The sequence below is a fragment of the Xenopus tropicalis genome, chromosome 2 (assembly GCF_000004195.4).
Source record: "Xenopus tropicalis strain Nigerian chromosome 2, UCB_Xtro_10.0, whole genome shotgun sequence".
NCBI lineage: Eukaryota > Metazoa > Chordata > Amphibia > Anura > Pipidae > Xenopus > Xenopus tropicalis.
In genome coordinates this window covers 13,338,516-13,357,486 of record NC_030678.2, presented here as the reverse complement: position 1 = coordinate 13,357,486, position 18,971 = coordinate 13,338,516, and the positions used below count along the sequence as shown (strand labels likewise).

Sequence of the window (18,971 nt, the reverse complement as noted above, 5' to 3'; positions counted from 1 at the left end):
AAACAAGCCAAGGCACACATACATGCTAGGCCCCATCAGCCAGTGAATGGACAGAGTTCTGCCTTTTACTCCCACTCTACTTCCTGTTACAGTTAGAGCTGCATCACTTCCTGTCAGCTGATCTCTGAAGGAGCACACACTAAATGGCGGCTCAAGGGAAAGGATGTAAAAGGGCAATATTTACTGATATATATATTCCAGTTTGGTGAGATTCTAGTGGCCTAGTTGTCTAACTCAGCAGTTAGGTCTCTGTAACCTGCATGTTCCTGCAGTTGACTACAGGTCAGAATCAAGCCTAATGAAGTCTATATAGTAGACTATAGTCTAGACTATATAGTCTATAGTAGAAAGAAGGGAATACTATGCAGAGGAGTTTTACTAAAAACCTACAAACTTTGCAGCAATGGCATTTTCCAAAGATTTTAAACTAAATCTCACCCTCCAGAGCATGCTGGGAGTTGTAAGTCACAACAAAAAGAGAGCTGCAAGTATGACAATTTTGTTTGTGGTATGATGTCATGTAGACAACTCACTAGGCTTCCGTAGCTACGTAGAACAGGGATGTCAGACTTGCAGGGTATGGAGAAACACTACTGACAACAGTTGAATGAGAATACTTGGAGTTCCCTAAAGCTGGAGGGGTGACACCCCCAGATTAAAGGTTCATCGGGAAGTGTGTCCTTGTTGCGAGGCAGTAAACTAGATCTCTTTATGTCAACAGCACAACATCTAAAAGAGAAAATGTTTCTCCTGATTATCCACTCACGCTCCTGGAAGGCCTCACCATGATTGGCCATTTTTGTCTTTTGGACCATCCCACACAATCGAAAAAGGTAAAGTTCCTGTATATCCTCCCTTTGTGGATGTTGATCTCTTATAATAGATGGAAAGGTACAATCACTGGGGTGTGCCAAAATGGTAGGTACCCCCCCAGCGGGCACCACTGACAAGCTGGACAACAAAGATAAACTTCTCTTTTATTTTCAGTCTTCTTCGGCAGATCCTGCTAATCTGAAGAATGCCCGCAATGCTCTCCTGGAAGAGCTCCCCCGCATCATTAACACCATGTCTCTTCTCTGGAGCGTCATCAGCAAACAGGAACGGGAGAAGAGACCTTCGGATCTCCTGGGTACCATCAAAGCATCCTCTTCAGTGTATTTCAAATCGACCAAAGTAAGGAACTAGAGATCTGCTTTTCATTGGGTCAACACTCAACACTTATATTATGAACATATTCCCAAACCAACTTGCTTTATATAACTGATGCCAGCTCATGGGATATATACCCTGCTACTCCCAGAGTGCACAGATACTTCCCCAGCAGGGTAAATATAATATACAAAGGATACTGGGCCCCACAACAGAATCATTTCAGGGCCCCCTTAAATGTTGAATATAAGATCTATTATTGAAATAAAATATTGATAAAGCACCAGCATATTTTGTGGTGCTGTACAATAAGTGTGTCTATATATTAAACATAGAGATTATATTAAAAAAATAAGTGATACCAGATGTACAGATAGCCCTGCCCAAAAGAGCTTACAATCTAAAAAAAACATTAGTTTGCATTTCTTACAATATAATTTAGCTTAGAAGGGGGGAATACCTGTGCTAGCATAGACATAGACATAGTTATCCCTCTGTACAGACTCTAAGAACCTCAATAGAACTGACCCTGGTATATAACATCTCCTGACCTTCCAGTCATGCCTCTCTTGCTTCTTTAGAGCTTATACTTTTCCCATCCCACAACTTTTCAAAAGCTACTTGTTTTGCATGTATCTCTTTATTGGTTTATTTGTTTGTGTGACAGACACTGAAACAGAAAATCCTGGATTTCCTGAACCCACTGACATCTCCGCTGGGGGTGCAGCTTATTGCGGCTGTTGCTGCGGTGTGGAAGAGAAAAAGGTTCAACAAAAGCCTCAGTAAGGCCAAGGTGAGGACCCACATTAGCCAATTTTTGGAGGATTTTGCACTCTGGGTTAGAGTTCTAGAGTTGCTGTTTGCTTCTGTGTTATGCACTTTTTGGAGCAATTTGCACAGGCACGACCCCATTTGGCATATATTATAATTTGTTAGCACTAGGTCATATACTGTGGGAAAGAATTGCTGTCTGGCTTAGGCCCTATTGGGAAGAACTCACTCTCTAGGTTCGTCCCTGTTGGGAGGAACTTGCATAGTTACATAGTTATAACTTGCTCAGTGTTTGATGCTTTTGGGCTGTGTTTGGAGAAACTGGTCCATTAGTTTTGTGAGTGAGTACAGGACTGAAACTAGGGGTAGGCATAAATGGCACTTGTCTAGGGCACAATGGTGCGGGGGACGCTAAGCACATTCCTCCCCCACCACCTACATGTCCACCTTCCTTGCCCCCCTCTGTCTTTAGCGTGGCCACACACACACCCTAGGCAACCTGGCTGGCTTGGCCTAGCGCTGAGTGAGGAACTTGCCATCTAGGTTAGACCCTATTGGGAGGGACATGCACTAGGTTAGATGCTATTGTAAATAACTAAAATTGAAGTTTTGACCTTGCTTGGAGGAACTTGTCCTCAATGTTAGCCTATGTACAAAGGGAAAGAGTAAATCTTTATCTGCAACTCAAAAAAGAATCAAACAAGCGCTTTGAAAATACATTCTATAGACGCTTCCTACTTGGATAATAGTATTTACAATGCTTTTTGCAGATAATTCCAGTGCCCAGTGAGTCTCAGCTCACACTTGTTGACCTTGTGTGTGCACTGAAGACCTTGAAGACAGACACCATTTTGCATCTGGTGAAAGAGGTTGTCAAGAAGCCACCGCAGATAAAAGGGGACGAGGTATTGATGCTAAGGTCTTATCATTATCAACTGTAAATACCCTGACCCTGTAACCCAGGGGTCCCCAACCTTTTTTTACCTGTCACATTTGAATGTAAAAAGAGTTGGGGAGCAACACAAGAATAAAAAAGTTCCTGGGGGTGTCCAATAAGGGCTGCGATGGCTATTTGCCAGCTCTAATGTAGACTAAATTCTGTAATATATAAAATATATATGTTGCAAATCTTCAATTTTCTTAGTTTAATCTAATTATAACAATACTTATACTGTATTGTACCTACACATTTGATTTGGTAGAACCGTGTTAAATCACGCCCTTTTCTTGTCTGAGAATCCATTTGTCAGTTTTATTATGTGATTAGTTGCATTTTCACTTCTAATGGCCTTTTTCATCTTTTATTTCTAGAAGTCGTCTTTAGTTGATATTCCGATGTTGCAGTTCAGCTATACTTTTATACAAAGGTAAAAAAACATTTTCCTACAATCTGAGGGACATGGACTAATACACTCTCTGGGATACTAAACTGAACTAGTGTAGTTACCCCTAGCGACCAATCAGCTATTAGTTTTAACAATCCACTACAATTTAGAAAATAAATGAAATATGTCATAGTGGCACAGATCCTGCATTGTCCTGCCCTGCTTTATGGCTGAGATTCTAGCTATCTGTATAACAGAGCATTTTGTCACAGTGGCACAGATCCTATCTGATCCCCCCATTGTAAGCAGCAGTCCTGCCGTGCTTTATGGCTGAGATTCTAGCTATCTGTATAACAGAGCATTCTGTCACAGTGGCACAGATCCTATCTGATCCCCCCATTGTAAACAGCAGCCCTGCCCTGCTTTATGGCTGAGATTCTAGCTATCTGTATAACAGAGCATTCTGTCACAGTGGCACAGATCCTATCTGATCCCCCCCCATTGTAAGCAGCAGTCCTTCCCTGCTTTATGGCTGAGATTCTAGCTATCTGTATAACAGAGCATTCTGTCACAGTGGCACAGATCCTATCTGATCCCCCCCCCCCCCATTGTAAGCAGCAGTCCTGCCCTGCTTTATGGCTGAGATTCTAGCTATCTGTATAACAGAGCATTCTGTCACAGTGGCACAGTTCCTATCTGATCCCCCCATTGTAAGCAGCAGTCCTGCCCTGCTTTATGGCTGAGATTCTAGCTATCTGTATAACAGAGCATTCTGTCACAGTGGCACAGTTCCTATCTGATCCCCCCATTGTAAACAGCAGTCCTGCCCTGCTTTATGGCTGAGATTCTAGCTATCTGTATAACAGAGCATTCTGTCACAGTGGCACAGATCCTATCTGATCCCCATTGTAAGCAGCAGTCCTTCCCTGCTTTATGGCTGAGATTCTAGCTATCTGTATAACAGAGCATTCTGTCACAGTGGCACAGATCCTATCTGATCCCCCCCATTGTAAGCAGCAGTCCTGCCCTGCTTTATGGCTGAGATTCTAGCTATCTGTATAACAGAGCATTCTGTCACAGTGACACAGATCCTATCTGATCCCCCCCATTGTAAGCAGCAGTCCTGCCCTGCTTTATGGCTGAGATTCTAGCTATCTGTATAACAGAGCATTCTGTCACAGTGGCACAGATCCTATCTGATCCCCCCATTGTAAACAGCAGTCCTGCCCTGCTTTATGGCTGAGATTCTAGCTATCTGTATAACAGAGCATTCTGTCACAGTGGCACAGATCCTATCTGATCCCCATTGTAAGCAGCAGTCCTGCCCTGCTTTATGGCTGAGATTCTAGCTATCTGTATAACAGAGCATTCTGTCACAGTGGCACAGATCCTATCTGATCCCCCCCGTTGTATGCAGCAGTCCTGCCCTGCTTTATGGCTGAAATTTCTAGCCATCTGTATAACAGAGCATTCTGTCACAGTGGCACAGATCCTATCTGATCCCCCCATTGTAAGCAGCAGTCCTGCCCTGCTTTATGGCTGAGATTCTAGCTATCTGTATAACAGAGCATTCTGTCACAGTGGCACAGATCCTATCTGATCCCCCCCGTTGTATGCAGCAGTCCTGCCCTGCTTTATGGCTGAAATTTCTAGCCATCTGTATAACAGAGCATTCTGTCACAGTGGCACAGATCCTATCTGATCCCCCCCTGTTGTATGCAGCAGTCCTGCCCTGCTTTATGGCTGAAATTTCTAGCTGTATAACAGAGCATTTAGACCACACTTAATGCTGATAAACCTTCCTCACAGGGTGTTATTTATATAGTCAAACTGCAACTGAACAATTTCAGATTGTTTGGATTTGGTCTTCATTTGGTTTATTAGTCCTGGTTTTATTTACAGGCTTTCAGGGTCCGAGTTGCAGGAAAATTCCCAGTCCTTGCTGGCATTACTAAAAGAGTCTGTTCCTCTGAACTTGGCTCCACCTGGATTTTTCCTGTTGTTAAGGTAATTCTTACCTCCTATGTATATATTCTTACATTCTAATCATTATTTTTGGCTGTATCTAGCAGAATAAATGCTTGAGTTATGGTACAATTATAATATACTGAACAAAAAATTGGATGCTTGAACAAAATAATTAAAGTTAATTCGTTCATTTTTATCAGCAAAGTCCAAACTCCAGTTTGATAAAAACTCACATGGGGGTGCTGGTAGGTGGCACTGCTATGAGCAGTTATATCAGATTTGGCCTGCTATTTGGGATGTAAAATGTAATTACACCATTTTATATCTACATACAAATAGAACATTCTGGTAGAGTTTAAGATTCTACTAAAACCCCACAACTGTTTAGTAAGCCTCCTCCCCGAATGCAGTATTCCATAGTACGTTCACCAGTAGCCACACACAATGCTCTGATTTTTGTGATTTCTATATATTCAGCTATAAACCCCACTTTCTCTCTTGTCAGTATGCTCAATGATTTTGTAATCAGAACACCTAATCTAGAAAATAAGAAGGACCAGAAGGAACTGCAGGTAAAGTTACATAATAATGCAATGTGCCATTTGATATTATGATCCCCTACACTGCATCTGCCATGTATTTCTACTTCAAATTCTTCATGTGCTTCTCTATATTTTGACCATAGAAACATACTCTTGAGCTTAGTGCCAAGGTGCCTGTTGAACCTTATCTTATCACTTGCACCCAAGCACAGAGTACAGGGCACACAAACACAAGGGAGCACTGGGAGTACCTTCTGCCTGGGGTAGAGCGGAACTCTTGAGGTGGAGCTCCCAGAGTTCCGCTCTTGTGTTGTACCTACACGCACAATAGACACAGCTATTGAAATGCATGCTAACAGCGATATTTATCTTGTGAGAGATACAGTAAAGGTCCCCATACACGGGCAGATAGTAGCTGCTGATATCGGTGCCTTGGACCGATTCGGCAGGGGGCAGAACCGAGGGGCCTGGCCGACCGATATCTGGCCTGAAATTGGCCAGATATCATTCAGCCAGGTTAGAAAATCCAGTCGGATCGGGGACCACATCAGCTCGTTGATGCGGTCCCCGAACCGACTGCCCCATTGCAGCGTTTAGAATTCGATCGTTTGGCCCCAGGGCCAAACGATCGAATTCACCTACATGCCCCCCAATATCGCCCACCTCTAGGTGGGGAAACTGGGGGAAGATCCACTCGCTTGGCGACATTGCCAGGCGAGCGGATCTTATAGTGTATGGGGACCTTTAATAAGATTACTGTTTGGTGTAATTTTCACCAATATTTAAGGTGGGATACACGTAGCAACAGGTTAAATGCCTGGTTTTGCAGCAAGTAGTGCTGTTTTTATGTTAGTGGCTTAGGAGAAGCCAGATAAATGAGTTCTGGGAGTAACTCATGGATAAAAAATAAAACCTTCCTTGTTGCTTGAGACTGACCCAGGTCTTTCCCACATTGCAGGAAGTTACGCAGAAGATCCTGGAGGCCGTGGGGAATGTTGCTGGCTCTTCCCTAGAACAGACCAGTTGGCTAAGCAGGAATCTGGAGGTGAAGGCTCAGCCCCAAGTTTCAATGGATGAGGCAGAGGAAGAAGATTTATATGGTGAGACCAAGTCATGTACTTTACATAAGGTATATAAAATACAGGAGAATAATCTGAATCTTCAGTGGTTGTACTTGTACTATTCTTGCATCTTTGTATAGTATGTTCTGGACCCTGCCAGTGGATTCATGGATCATGGACAACTATTGCTCAGAAATTGGGCAGTGAGCTTTTTTGAAAGATAATTGCCTAACCCGTGGGAATGGGAATGACCCCATTTGTTATCTACTTTATTGTTACTTTAATATTAGTGTATATACTGCCTACTGAAAATACATGAATTGTTCCATTTGTGTTAGTTTCCCTTTATATCTGACTGAGTTTCCCATTTGCTCTTTACAGAAGATTCTGTGGTAGCTCAGTCCTCTATGGTGTCGGCTTCTGCTCCCTCCGTGTATAGTGTCCAGGCTCTGTCCCTGCTCGCAGAGGTAAGTTCCACTTATGTGTCACCAACTGACACCGGGTTCCTGCTAATGCAGCCAATCAGCAATTTAGCTTATAAGAATAAAAGCTTTTTCTTTACCTATATTGTCATAATTAAAAAATGGTCTATGGAAACTTATAATGGTTGCTTATGTTATGGCTGTGGCACCCTGGGAAATGAAGAATATAACTAGCCCCATGTGAAATTTCAAAATTAAATCTAAAAAAAAATCAGTGTTTTTGAAAAACAGATTACAATGCAGGATTCTGCGGAGAAGCTCTATTAACTGATGTTTTACCATGACAGTATTCCTTAAAAGTGCATAGCTGACCTAGATCGTTCCCCTAACATCGCTCTCTTTTCCTACTCTCTTCATAAATCCAGGTTCTGGCGAATCTTTTAGACATGGTGTACAGAAGCGACGAGAAGGAGAAAGCTGTACCCCTAATATCCCGCCTTCTGTACTACGTGTTTCCCTACCTACGTAATCACAGGTACATTCTGGGCCTCTAAGCCTGTACAGCTGGCACTCTATAGGGCTATTTTAAAACTGAATGTAGGGGGAAAGGGATCTATTTTTATATAGTGCTATTCTCCAGTGGGAATCAAAGTGCTTTACAGCAAGCAAGGCAGCCATTGTAGGGATTATGGATTATGGAGAAGGAGTTGCAACAGGGAATTAAACCAGGGTCTGTAGCATGAGATTCCACACCAAAGGCTAAACCTGTAGGGCTCCTCCATCTGCATAAACTTTTTTATCCTCTACTAACCGCCGTGTATGTTTTTTTTTCATTTTTTGTATATACTGTATTGAGTTTGAATGATGTATGGAAACCAAGAGAATGAGATAACAGGACTGTGTTTTCAATGCCCCACCTAAAAATAACAAAAAAGGACCATTGAAAGTTACCAAGAATGCAGCTATAGGCTAAATGTACATTGATTCCCTTTCACAAGTGTTGATGTAGAATATAGATGCCCAATACATAGGTTGTAGTGGCCATTTTTGTTTATGAACAAATTCTGATGATCTTATTGGCTGTCCCAGTGCGTACAACATTCCCAGTTTCCGTGCTGGTGCTCAGCTCCTGAGCAGTCTCAGTGGATACGCCTACACCAAGCGGGCCTGGAAGAAGGAAGTGCTGGACTTGTACATGGATCCAGGCTTCTTCCAGATGGACACCTCCTGCGTTCAGTAAGTTCAGTCGGCCTTACCCTTTGTCCTGGGGCTTAGTAGATTGCAGAGAGATTTCAGAGATACAAAGGACTTAGTTAGACTTTAGTGATCCCCAGAACCTCCATCTTATCGTCTTACACAACCCTCCAAAATACACATGCTTATATCCAAGTTGCAATTTCAAGCTATGGAAGTCCAATCACACACATCAATAGCTATTGACCTTTTTCCTTGCTACATATCTTTAAAGGTGTTGTTCACCTTTGAATTAACTTTTAGTATGATGTAGAGAGTGCTATTTTGAGACCGTTTGCAATTGGTCTATATTTTTTATTTGTGGTTATTGAAATATTTAGCTTTTGGTTCAGCAACTCTCCCGTTTGGAATTTCAGCAGCTATCTGGTTGCTAGGATCCAGTTTAAACTAGCAACCAGACAGTGGTTTGAAAGAGAAACAGGGATATGAATAGAGGAGGGGCTAATAATAAGTAATAATACAATTGTAGCCTCACAGAGCAATAGTTTTTTGGGTGCTGGGGTCTGTGGCCCCCATTTGGTGGGCAGAATGTTTGTTCCAAAGAGTCACAAAGAACAATGGAGCTAAATGTTTAAAAGAAATCCAGTTTTCCAAATTAAGGGCTTTTTGGATTAAAAGAATTATATACTGTGTATCTACTACATGAAAATCCATGTTCTCTGGTGACTTTCTAAGTGATGTTTCTTCTGCTTCTACAGTTGGAAGGCAATCATTGATCACTTCTTGACTCATGAGAAAACAATGTTTAAGGATTTAATGGGTAAGTGCAATGTTTGTGTTTTTATTATATAAGAGACCAATACATATCATTTAAAGTCTAAGGGCCACAGTGGCCCTGACATGTTCATTTAGATATGAGCTATTACCAACCTTAGTAATAAGCGTGAATCCCAACGATGTCTGTCATCAAGGGACCATTATTTTTCTGTTGTTTCTACCAGTGCACCATAGAGAGGGGTTAGTAGAGTATTAGTGATGATGCACCATAGGGATATACAGTATACAAGGTTGTCGGATGGAATTTATCAGCAAATAAAGGGCATTGGAGGGACCAAGGGCACCCAAATTATTACTGTCTTGCCCACTGGGAATCTTTCCTCAACTGTCCCTGGAGCCATTTTGTTTGGGATAGTCCAGGATAATAGATTCTCTGTACTGTAGAGAGCGCCGGTCACTTTCAGTATAACCCATTCTATGGCTGGTTCTTTGCTGTCCCTTGAGGGTTTAGTAACTGGGACAAGTAGCTGCTACTAGAAGCTCTGTGTGTCTTCGCCCTAAATCCTTTCTATATGTTATTTATGCAGTCTTGAGCTGACAACATAGTTTTCTCAGACTGTCCATTTGTGTATCCGATCCTATTTGTATGTTGTTGATTTTAATAAGCAGTACATGCTGCCTGGATTTAATATAATGCATATGGTGTTGTTGCAGGCATGCCCAGTAGCTCCCTGAAGCTGTACTCTAGCAGCGAGCAGAAAGCTATGCTATTGAAACGCCAGGGCTTTGCTGTGTTCAGTGGGGAAGTGGATCAGTACCATCTGTACCTGCCTCTAATACAAGGTAATACTGTTTTACATACAGCAAAAAGGGACAGTATAACAAGAGTTCAATAGGGCTTGCGTTGTACATAATTTTCAGCATCAGTAAAGCCTGCAAAACAATTAAATTACATTATTACCAAGATTATTATTTCCAAAGATTACCAATGATATTACTTTGAGCACCTTTTGCTCTGTTAGTGAAATAAATCTGTGAGTTCTTTCTCATTTTAAATAACACATTCTTTTTTTAGAGCGCCTAACAGAAAATATCCGCATGGGACAGACTCCCATCATGGCTGCACAGATGTACCTATTTTTCCGGGTTCTGTTGCTCAGGATATCCCCTCAGCATCTCACCTCTCTGTGGCCAATTATGGTGACTGAGCTGGTAAGGAAATAGTCGTCATTCTAAATTGCTCATATGTTAAAAATAAATGTTCATCACAGAGGCTGATGGACTTCACTCCACTCATACCCCGGTTTTCATTTTAGTGCATTTACCTATTTGTTTCTTTTTAATTTAAAGATCCACACGTTTGTCCAACTTCAAGAGGATTTAATGGAAGAGATTCCAACAAAGTAAGTTGGTATCATCCAAACCAGCATGGCGTGGCCAGTTACAGGCTGGCATGGCAAAACAGTTGTTGAGTTAATGTACAACTAGACTGGTGGCACACAGGGCATATTCTGTGCCAGTGGATTTAGGCAGACTTGTGCCATCAAGCCTAAAATACAAAAGCAAATTCAGTAGCCCGATCAGGCAGGTTTGATTTTCCATCAGATCCGTGTTATATGGTGTTGTAATGCTTTAGTTATCAGGAGGCTGGTGTGACCCAGCAGAGCAGTTCCACTTGCTTATACAGGTATTGGACCCCTTATCCGGAAACCCGTTTTCCAGAAAACTCCGAATTACAGAAAGCCTGTCTCCCATAGACTCCATTTTAATCAAATAATTGAGAATTTTAAAACTGATTCCCTTTTCTCTGTAATAATAAAACAGTACCTGTACTTGATCCCAACTAATATATAATTACCCCTTATTGGGGCAGAACAGCCCTATTGGGTTTATTGAATGGTTAAATGATTCCCTTTTCTCTGTAATAATAAAACAGTACCTGTACTTGATCCCATCTAAGATATAAATACCCCTTATTGGGGGCAGAACAGTCCTATTGGGTTTATTTCATGGTTAAATGATTCCCTTTTCTCTGTAATAATGAAACAGTACCTGTACTTGATCCCAACTAAGATATAATTATCCCTTATTGGGGGCAGAACAGCCCTATTGGGTTTATTTCATGGTTAAATGATTCCCTTTTCTCTGTAATAATAAAACAGTACCTGTACTTGATCCCAACTAAGATATAATTACCCCTTATTGGGGGCAGAACAGCCCTATTGGGTTTATTTAATGGTTAAATGATTCCCTTTTCTCTGTAATAATAAAACAGTACCATGTAATTGATCCAAACTAATATATAAAAAATCCTTATTGGATGCAAAACAATCCTATTGGGGTTAATTAATATTTTAATGATTTATAGCAGACTTAAGGTATGGAGATCCAAATTTACGGAAAGATCCCTTATCCAGAATACCCTTGGTCCCAAGCATTCTGGATAATGGGTCCTATACCTGTATAAACAACCTTTATAAAAGCAGTGGTGCCAGTAGGATCATGTTAGGTTTTTGCAGAATGAGTTCTGTATGTCAGTGTCTCCCTACTGTGCTTGCTGCCACTTTATAGTTACAATAAGAGATTGCCTGTAGTGCTGCTGTGTAGTAATGTAACTGCTTTGCAGATCCAGCAAGGCAAACAAACACAAGGCTGCAACAGCGGAAGTCAATGGGACGGTGTACTGTGAAATCCAGCAGAACGCACTGGACCTGTACCTCTCTGCCTGCAAATTTTTGGACACAGCTCTTTCAATCCCACCAGATAAGATGCCTTTGTTTCAACTGTAAGTGCTGAACTTCTGTTAACTACAACTCATTGTAATGTAATAAACATTTTTTTTGGCCACGCAGAGACTGGGGTTATTGGAGTTATTGGGGCTGATTTACTAAAATTCAGGGTTTTCTTGCCTTGAAAGTCGTATAAAGTCGACATGGTATAAATTCAAATTAAACTCTATCATAGTTGTATTTATAAAATGTCATAATAATGCTTGAATCGTTCATACCAAAAATTCGAGTTTACATTCGAAAAATTCCAAATTTTTCTAGCATAAAGTATTGTTAAAACTCGAAAAATTCAAGTTTAAACGCACATTCGTTTCCATGAATCCTTTTTATTTTTTTCAAACAGGAATCGCTCCAGCAGCCATTTTAGGAGCATTAGTACTCATTCTTGATTCTTGGAAACAATAATGTTTTTAAGTTTCACTTGAATCTGGGTGAAATAGAAAACAATCATGGGATTAACTTCCCTTTGAAAATGTGTGAAATAGAAAACAATAAGGGGATTAACTTCCCCTTGAAACTGGGTGAAACAGAAACCAGTGAGAGGATTAACTTCCCCTTGAAACTGCCTGAAACAGCTAACAATAAGGGGGTTAACTTCCCCTTGAAACTGGGTGAAACAGAAACCAGTGAGAGGATTAACTTCCCCTTGAAACTGCCTGAAACAGCTAACAATAAGGGGGGTTAACTTCCCCTTGAAATTGGATGAAACAGAAAACAATGAGGGATTAACTTCTTGAAACTGGGTGAAACGGAAACAATGAGGAAATTAACTTCCCCTTGCTGATGTGTGAAATTGAGAACAGTAAGGGGATTAACTTCCCCTTGAAACTGGGTAAAACAGAAGACAATGGGGGATTGACTTCTCCTTGAAACTGGATGAAACAGAAAACAATGAGTGGATTAACTTCTCCTTGAAAATGTATCAAGGACAGGCTGTCACTGACTATGCTATTCCTCTACTATTCTAAGCCCCCATAGGACTCAATGGTACTTGACAGATCAAACCTGCCAATTTTTTTTTTGAAAAAAAAAGTTAACTAAACATTAAAAAATCAAGAATATTTTCGAAAGACTCAAATTTAGCAGAAAAATCAAGTACTGACAAAAACCCATTTTTAAATCTTGAAAATATCTAGAAGTAAAATAAAACCAATCAAACAGGTTTTTTTGTGCCAGCTATATGGCTTGCCAAATCAAGACACAGTGTAGGCATCAAGTCGAATGTGCCAATGATTCATGGCTGCTCTAACACATCACCTGATACTATGTTACCCATTGCTCCACTGTAAGTTGTTACTCCTTGTGTTACAGATACAGATGGGCATTTGTACCTGAAGTAGCCACAGAATCTTGCAGTGTGCCTTCAGAAAAAGTGGAAAATTACCAAGAATGCAAACCTCATGTACTCCGAATACTGGAACTACTGAAATTCAGGTTTGGGGTAAGTATCCCCCATTAATAATGATGTAGAAGGGGAATTCTAAGACAAAGTTGGGTATGGATCCCTGAGGCAGTCCATTCAAGAATCAGGACAATGGAAGGTAGGTAGGAAATGCACACTGGGGACAGAAAGGATTGAATTTTCAACTACCCTTGGTCCAGCTGTGTGCTAAATAGGACACACATATTGTATATAATAAAGATATGACACAAGTAAGTCTCCCTGAGGGAACAACTCTGTATATTAAATATGAAATCTCATGTAGTTTGTGTTCCTAATTACAGGAGAAGGCCACTGACGATCCTAAATGGAAGCGGACGGAATTCCCTCTTCTGAATCTCCATTCCATATCGTCCATCACACAGCTGACCCCGTTCTTTAAAACTCTCAGCTATGCATTCAAGGCAAAGGGGGAAATATCTGGAGAGGCTCAAAGTTCAGACCCCGCCATTGAATACCCTGTTGAAGACTTCAAGAGGGCTTTAAAGGAGCTAGAAGAGAATGTTGAGTCTGACTTCTTGGAGAAACTAGCAAGTTGACTTTAAACCAAGGGAAATGCTATTGTTCCATTACCCTTGTACAGCAGCTTGGGATTGGTGCAGCACTACTCATTGCTGTGAATGGTACCAGTGCCATTAGCTGTTAGAATGTAACGACTGGACTTTAATATCTTGTATCAGCCAAAGGGTGGAAATGTCCTCTAGATCTGACATGGTTCAGGAGATGTCATTGAGAGAAATTCCTTTCTGAACTGTCTTTCTGTCTTTCAAACGTGAAGGTAAACTACTGAAATGTAATATATATGTATATATTTATATTTTCCTATCTATGCATTTACGATTCCCTTCTGCAGCGACGTGTTCTGGAATGCAGAACTACAACATAGTACAAAAAAATAAGGTCCAAAGAGATTATTATGTTTATTTATTATCTTTAATGTACAGATTGGGGGCTCTCCTTGGTCACATGATCATTTGCTGCTTATGTATAAGCCACTGTCCTCATTGGCTGCACTATATGATATAAATAATCCCACAGTTCATATGCAGTTATTCCAGACGCATAAACTATAAACGCTTGGTACAAAATGCAGAAGCCAATTCCATGTCCTAAGAATGGATTATAATACACTGCAACCATGCATCACCTCTACAGATATTCTTATAAACGGATCATAGTGATGTCATAAGTGATAAGTAGTGCTTAGTGATGGCGAAATCCTGGTGGAACTGGAACCCAATAGTGCATTTTTCGTTATATATACACCTGCCTATTGGAAAGCTGCAACCTCGCTTTATGCATAAAGGGAAGTTCATCTCAGAATTATTTAGTAGACACTGATATTTAGAGACAATTTACAAATGGGTAAGCAAAGTTACTTGCATTCTGCATGTGTATGTAGCTTCCAGTTTACATTTACAGAAGTCAAACTACAATGAAAGAATCAATACAGGAGGATGAGGGGAATCAATACTTATGCTAGCCACAGGAACCATAGGTTTAAAGGGCACATTTAGGACTAAAATGTATCGGTTTTACTATTGCATTGTGACCCTTTTTAATTTCTGCGTTTTCTGTTTCTCATTCTCATAGTGGGGTTATTTTATGAACACTGCATATTTTTGTTAGTCCAGTCTTGTTATTTTTCATACATAAAGGCTTTTTAGTCATCTGTATTCCTGGTGTTGGCAAAACTGTCATTAATGGAGGAATCTTGATAAGTCGGCAAAATGGTTCTGTTGGCCAATGGCACGTGCAGCACTTTAATTGCTTCAGTCCCTGCAGAGCAACCATAGTCTATTCCCATTATCAGCATTATCTGCCCATCCTGTTATTGGAACTATTGTTACTGCTAGGGGTGTAGGGCATTTTGAGCTTTGTCGTGTATTTGTACTAACAGTGCCCAAGAGTGTCTCACCAGGGGGCCCAATTTAGTTAATGAGTAGCCAATTGTTGATGATGACTGTGGTAGCCACCTGGCCAGTATTTTGCCGGCCCAGCCAGTAAGCGTTCTGCTTGATGCCAGTTAAAGTAACATAGACAAGCAGGCCGGTAGTTTATCCCCAAAAGGTGGCAGCCCTAGAGCTGAATGCCTACTTGCTTTCCTGCAATCCCTGGGCAATATGTGAGTTATTCTGGATATACAGCAGTCTGTCTCTGCATTGCTCAGTATTACTGCTCCTCTGTAACCTGATAATGAGCTACAGGAGTGGCCTGAACATTCTGGAAACTTCTACCCACCGGCATTTGTCAGGTACCATAACTCGATCCAATAAATACTGCAGTATTAATTTACCCCCAAATATACATTTCCTAAAATCACTCCAAACTAGTTATCAAGTAAACTAACAGGGTGCACCTTTTAATTGGCATCTATGTGACATTTAGTACATATGTTTCTAGGTAACAACATGGAAGCTAAATGCCCTTGTTACTAACAGGCAGTGAGACTTGTGGGGTGAGAATTGCATGGATTTTCACACTAATCTCAAAGAGGCAGATGATCTATGATCTACTTACAGCCCTACAGATTCATTTGTTAGGTAGGATCCTAAGGCTGATGGCACACAATGGGGGTCCTTATCAACCCCGGGCAAATTTGCCCATGGGCAGTAACCTATGGCAACCAATCAAATTGTTGCATTCATTGTTTTGCCTGCTGCTGGCTGAGGAAAGCCAATTGCCGATTGGTTGCTATGGGTACTACCCATGGGCAGATATGCCCAGTGTTGATAAATGAGCCTTACAGTCTCCCAGAGAAACCTTTATGAAATGCAAAGGCAGTACATGTGGCAGTGCCCAAGGAGCGGCCTAACAGAGTAACTTTGAATGTTCACTGGCTTCTTGTCCTCTACCTACTGTGCTCATAAGCACATTCTAAGCCAGGCCATGGCCGACTGTTTGTGCTATAGAGAGACCTGTTTCAATAGCTAGTAAGTGGCAGTTTTTGGGGAGACTGTAGTCATTTTGTCACCATATAAAGCAAAAAAATGGAGAAAACTACTCAACATTGTAGGTGCATTCATGTTTCAGAAACACCATTTACCCCCTTATGCCATAGAAGCACAATAAAATGATTTTTTTGAGGTGAGGCTTATGTCTTAAACCATAAAATATTTAATTTAATAAAAAAATCACACTGGCCATGCCATGTTTTTCCAGTTATCTTGCTATTTTCCCCTGAAAATTGCCCCCCTGCATCATTCTTGTGTTTTCCATTATTTCCTACTGGTACCTTGTTCCATATTTTACTGCAATCTTTTTGCACCCAGTAAGGGCAGATCAAATTCTCTTTCTATACTGTTCGCATTGCATTTGATAAGTAGAATATCAGATACTGCAGCAATGTTCAATTACATTGGAAAGCATCGGCCTGAATCATAAGTGAGGTTTAGAAAGAGAAGGTTCTGTGTGTCATGTTCCATTCCCACATTCCTCTACTTGGAATGTAACATTATAATCCATGGAATATGTCAGGGGAGTGTCTAATAGTTCTTCCCAAACTGGAGGCTCCTCAGGGGCGGGCAATTTAAGGGGCACTAATCAAATGTATAGTGAATGGAAAAGGTTCCAGATTGTGACAGAATTTGTTTATCTCTGTATGGAACCTTATTTAGTTTCCATTCATCCATCTGAGAGAATAATACAGTATATTCATTGTTGGGTTATACAGACAGAAATAATAAGGGTTCTAGATCTTTGCTGTCCAATAGCTGAGAGCTCTGGGATTGCCCATTGTTCGAACCACAACACCGGTTCCTTCCTTTACATGTTTACCAAGTTGTTTTCATTGTTGATTTATTTCAGGAGATCCCTGTATATGAAGTACAGATTCCGTACTCTCCAGTCTGTGGGATGTGCTGTGTGTTTACTGTTCTGAATGTGACTTTATAATGTTTTTAATATGAATGTAAATTAATAACGTTCGTTAGTGCGCTATAATCACTCTCACAGCAATCCGCAAACCACTTCAACCTCTCCGCCAACGATGGAATAAGTGAACGTTGTTACAAATTGCAAACATTCTAGAGACTGGGTTACAGGTTTACAGAATATTCCAGATTTGTATAGTAATAAATGTTAATAAAAGATGGATAAAAGACTCACCGCTCTACGTGACTGTATTATTATTATACCAGATAAGCAATAGCGTGGCCTTTACTATAAATGGATGACCTGTGTGTGATTTTAGGGATGTTACTGTTACTGTCGAAGTACTTTATACCCTCAAACAGTCTCATGTATTAAGTAATAATCTGGGGGGAAAACTGACTTCTGCTACATTGTTTCATGAGTCAGAACCAGTGAACAGAAAGGCATAAATAATCTCTGCTTCAATAGGAATGACATTTCCACACTTACACAACTATAAACTTTACCATTTCCATTTTAGAATACATATGTATTGGAAAGCTTAGAATTGATGCACAGCCACTCTTAACCATATATAGAGATGGGGCTGAGATTTGATATATAGATATAGATTTTTATAACCTTGCGCTTTATAACCTGACAAAGGGAGGTGTGTACCCCCCAAAACTTTGTCTGTCATGATTTTTATGGGGCACTTTTGAACCAACAAATGTATTTGTAGCTGTAATATTGGTGTGTAGGCGCCATCTCAGTGCCTTGTGCCTGAGTCTGAGCTTTCAGCCAGCGCTACACATTAGAACTGCTTTCAGCTAACCTATTGTTTCTCCTACTCCCATGTAACTGGAGGAGTCCCAAGCCGGACTTGGATTTCTTACTATTGAGTGCTATTCTGATACCTACTGGGAGCTGCTATCTTGCTCCCTTCCCATTGTTCTGCTGATCGGCTGCTGGGGGGGGGGGGGGATATCACTCCAACTTGCAGCGCAGCAGTAAAGTGTGACTGAAGTTTATCAGAGCACAGGTCACATGGCTGTGGCACCCTGGGAAATGAAGAAAATGGCTAGGTGATTAGATAAATAACTGTAGAGGTGTTACAGTTAATATAATCCCTAATCTTGAAACTTGTAACAGTTGATCTAAATTCCTTAGAAACTTTTATATATTGGCAAGTTACACACCTACAGCTTCTGCACTTATAGTTCCCTGAAACCTGAGGAAAATTTTGACCATTCCCATTCGTCAAATCTGTAAACAAACTTGATGATACTAAATCCTTAAGTGTATTTTAAATGATGATTGATTTAAATGATTTATCAAAAAATCCGGACTGAAAAAATCACATGCGGGAAAAAGTCTTTTTCAACTTATGGTACGAAAACCGCAACTTTTTGGAATTGTCGCACAAAAACTGCAACTTTTTGAATTGTCACACAAAAATCAGAGTCAAAAATCTGAAAACCTCTAAAGCTTTGAAGCAAAGAAGGATCCTCCGGGAAAGGGATGGGACATCTGCTGTTGACTTCTACATGATCTTGGCAAGTTTTGGCTGGCGAATTGTCGCAATCAAATTTGTAGTAATTTTTTTTCCTGCAACTTTGAGTTGCGGCGCTAAAAAAATCAGATGAATGATTGTGGGAATACCCCGGGAGATTTGGGTCT

The 18,971-nt window shown here is 40.7% G+C and overlaps 1 protein-coding gene across 2 annotated transcripts in view; it reads left to right on the top strand.

Annotated features, from left to right (window-relative positions):
* The window catches only part of dop1b (DOP1 leucine zipper like protein B), a 64,596-nt gene extending 47,051 nt beyond the window's left edge, over positions 1–17,545 (top strand). Inside the window, exons 20-38 of one of the 2 annotated variants that reach the window (XR_004221205.1) lie at positions 722–833; positions 988–1,173; positions 1,817–1,942; positions 2,691–2,825; positions 3,232–3,287; positions 5,148–5,252; positions 5,719–5,785; positions 6,714–6,855; positions 7,198–7,283; positions 7,664–7,773; positions 8,328–8,474; positions 9,191–9,252; positions 9,924–10,052; positions 10,285–10,421; positions 10,560–10,612; positions 11,836–11,994; positions 13,310–13,439; positions 13,724–14,217; positions 17,247–17,545. Coding sequence is in view for 1 of the 2 variants with exons in the window: in XM_004912123.4 (XP_004912180.1) it covers positions 722–833; positions 988–1,173; positions 1,817–1,942; positions 2,691–2,825; positions 3,232–3,287; positions 5,148–5,252; positions 5,719–5,785; positions 6,714–6,855; positions 7,198–7,283; positions 7,664–7,773; positions 8,328–8,474; positions 9,191–9,252; positions 9,924–10,052; positions 10,285–10,421; positions 10,560–10,612; positions 11,836–11,994; positions 13,310–13,439; positions 13,724–13,978 (2,197 nt within the window). In the remaining variant the exon portion in view is untranslated. Of the gene's footprint in view, positions 1–721; positions 834–987; positions 1,174–1,816; positions 1,943–2,690; positions 2,826–3,231; positions 3,288–5,147; positions 5,253–5,718; positions 5,786–6,713; positions 6,856–7,197; positions 7,284–7,663; positions 7,774–8,327; positions 8,475–9,190; positions 9,253–9,923; positions 10,053–10,284; positions 10,422–10,559; positions 10,613–11,835; positions 11,995–13,309; positions 13,440–13,723 lie in introns of both variants that reach the window. The other variant, XM_004912123.4, reaches the window with a different exon arrangement.
* The last annotated feature ends 1,426 nt before the right edge of the window (positions 17,546–18,971 follow it).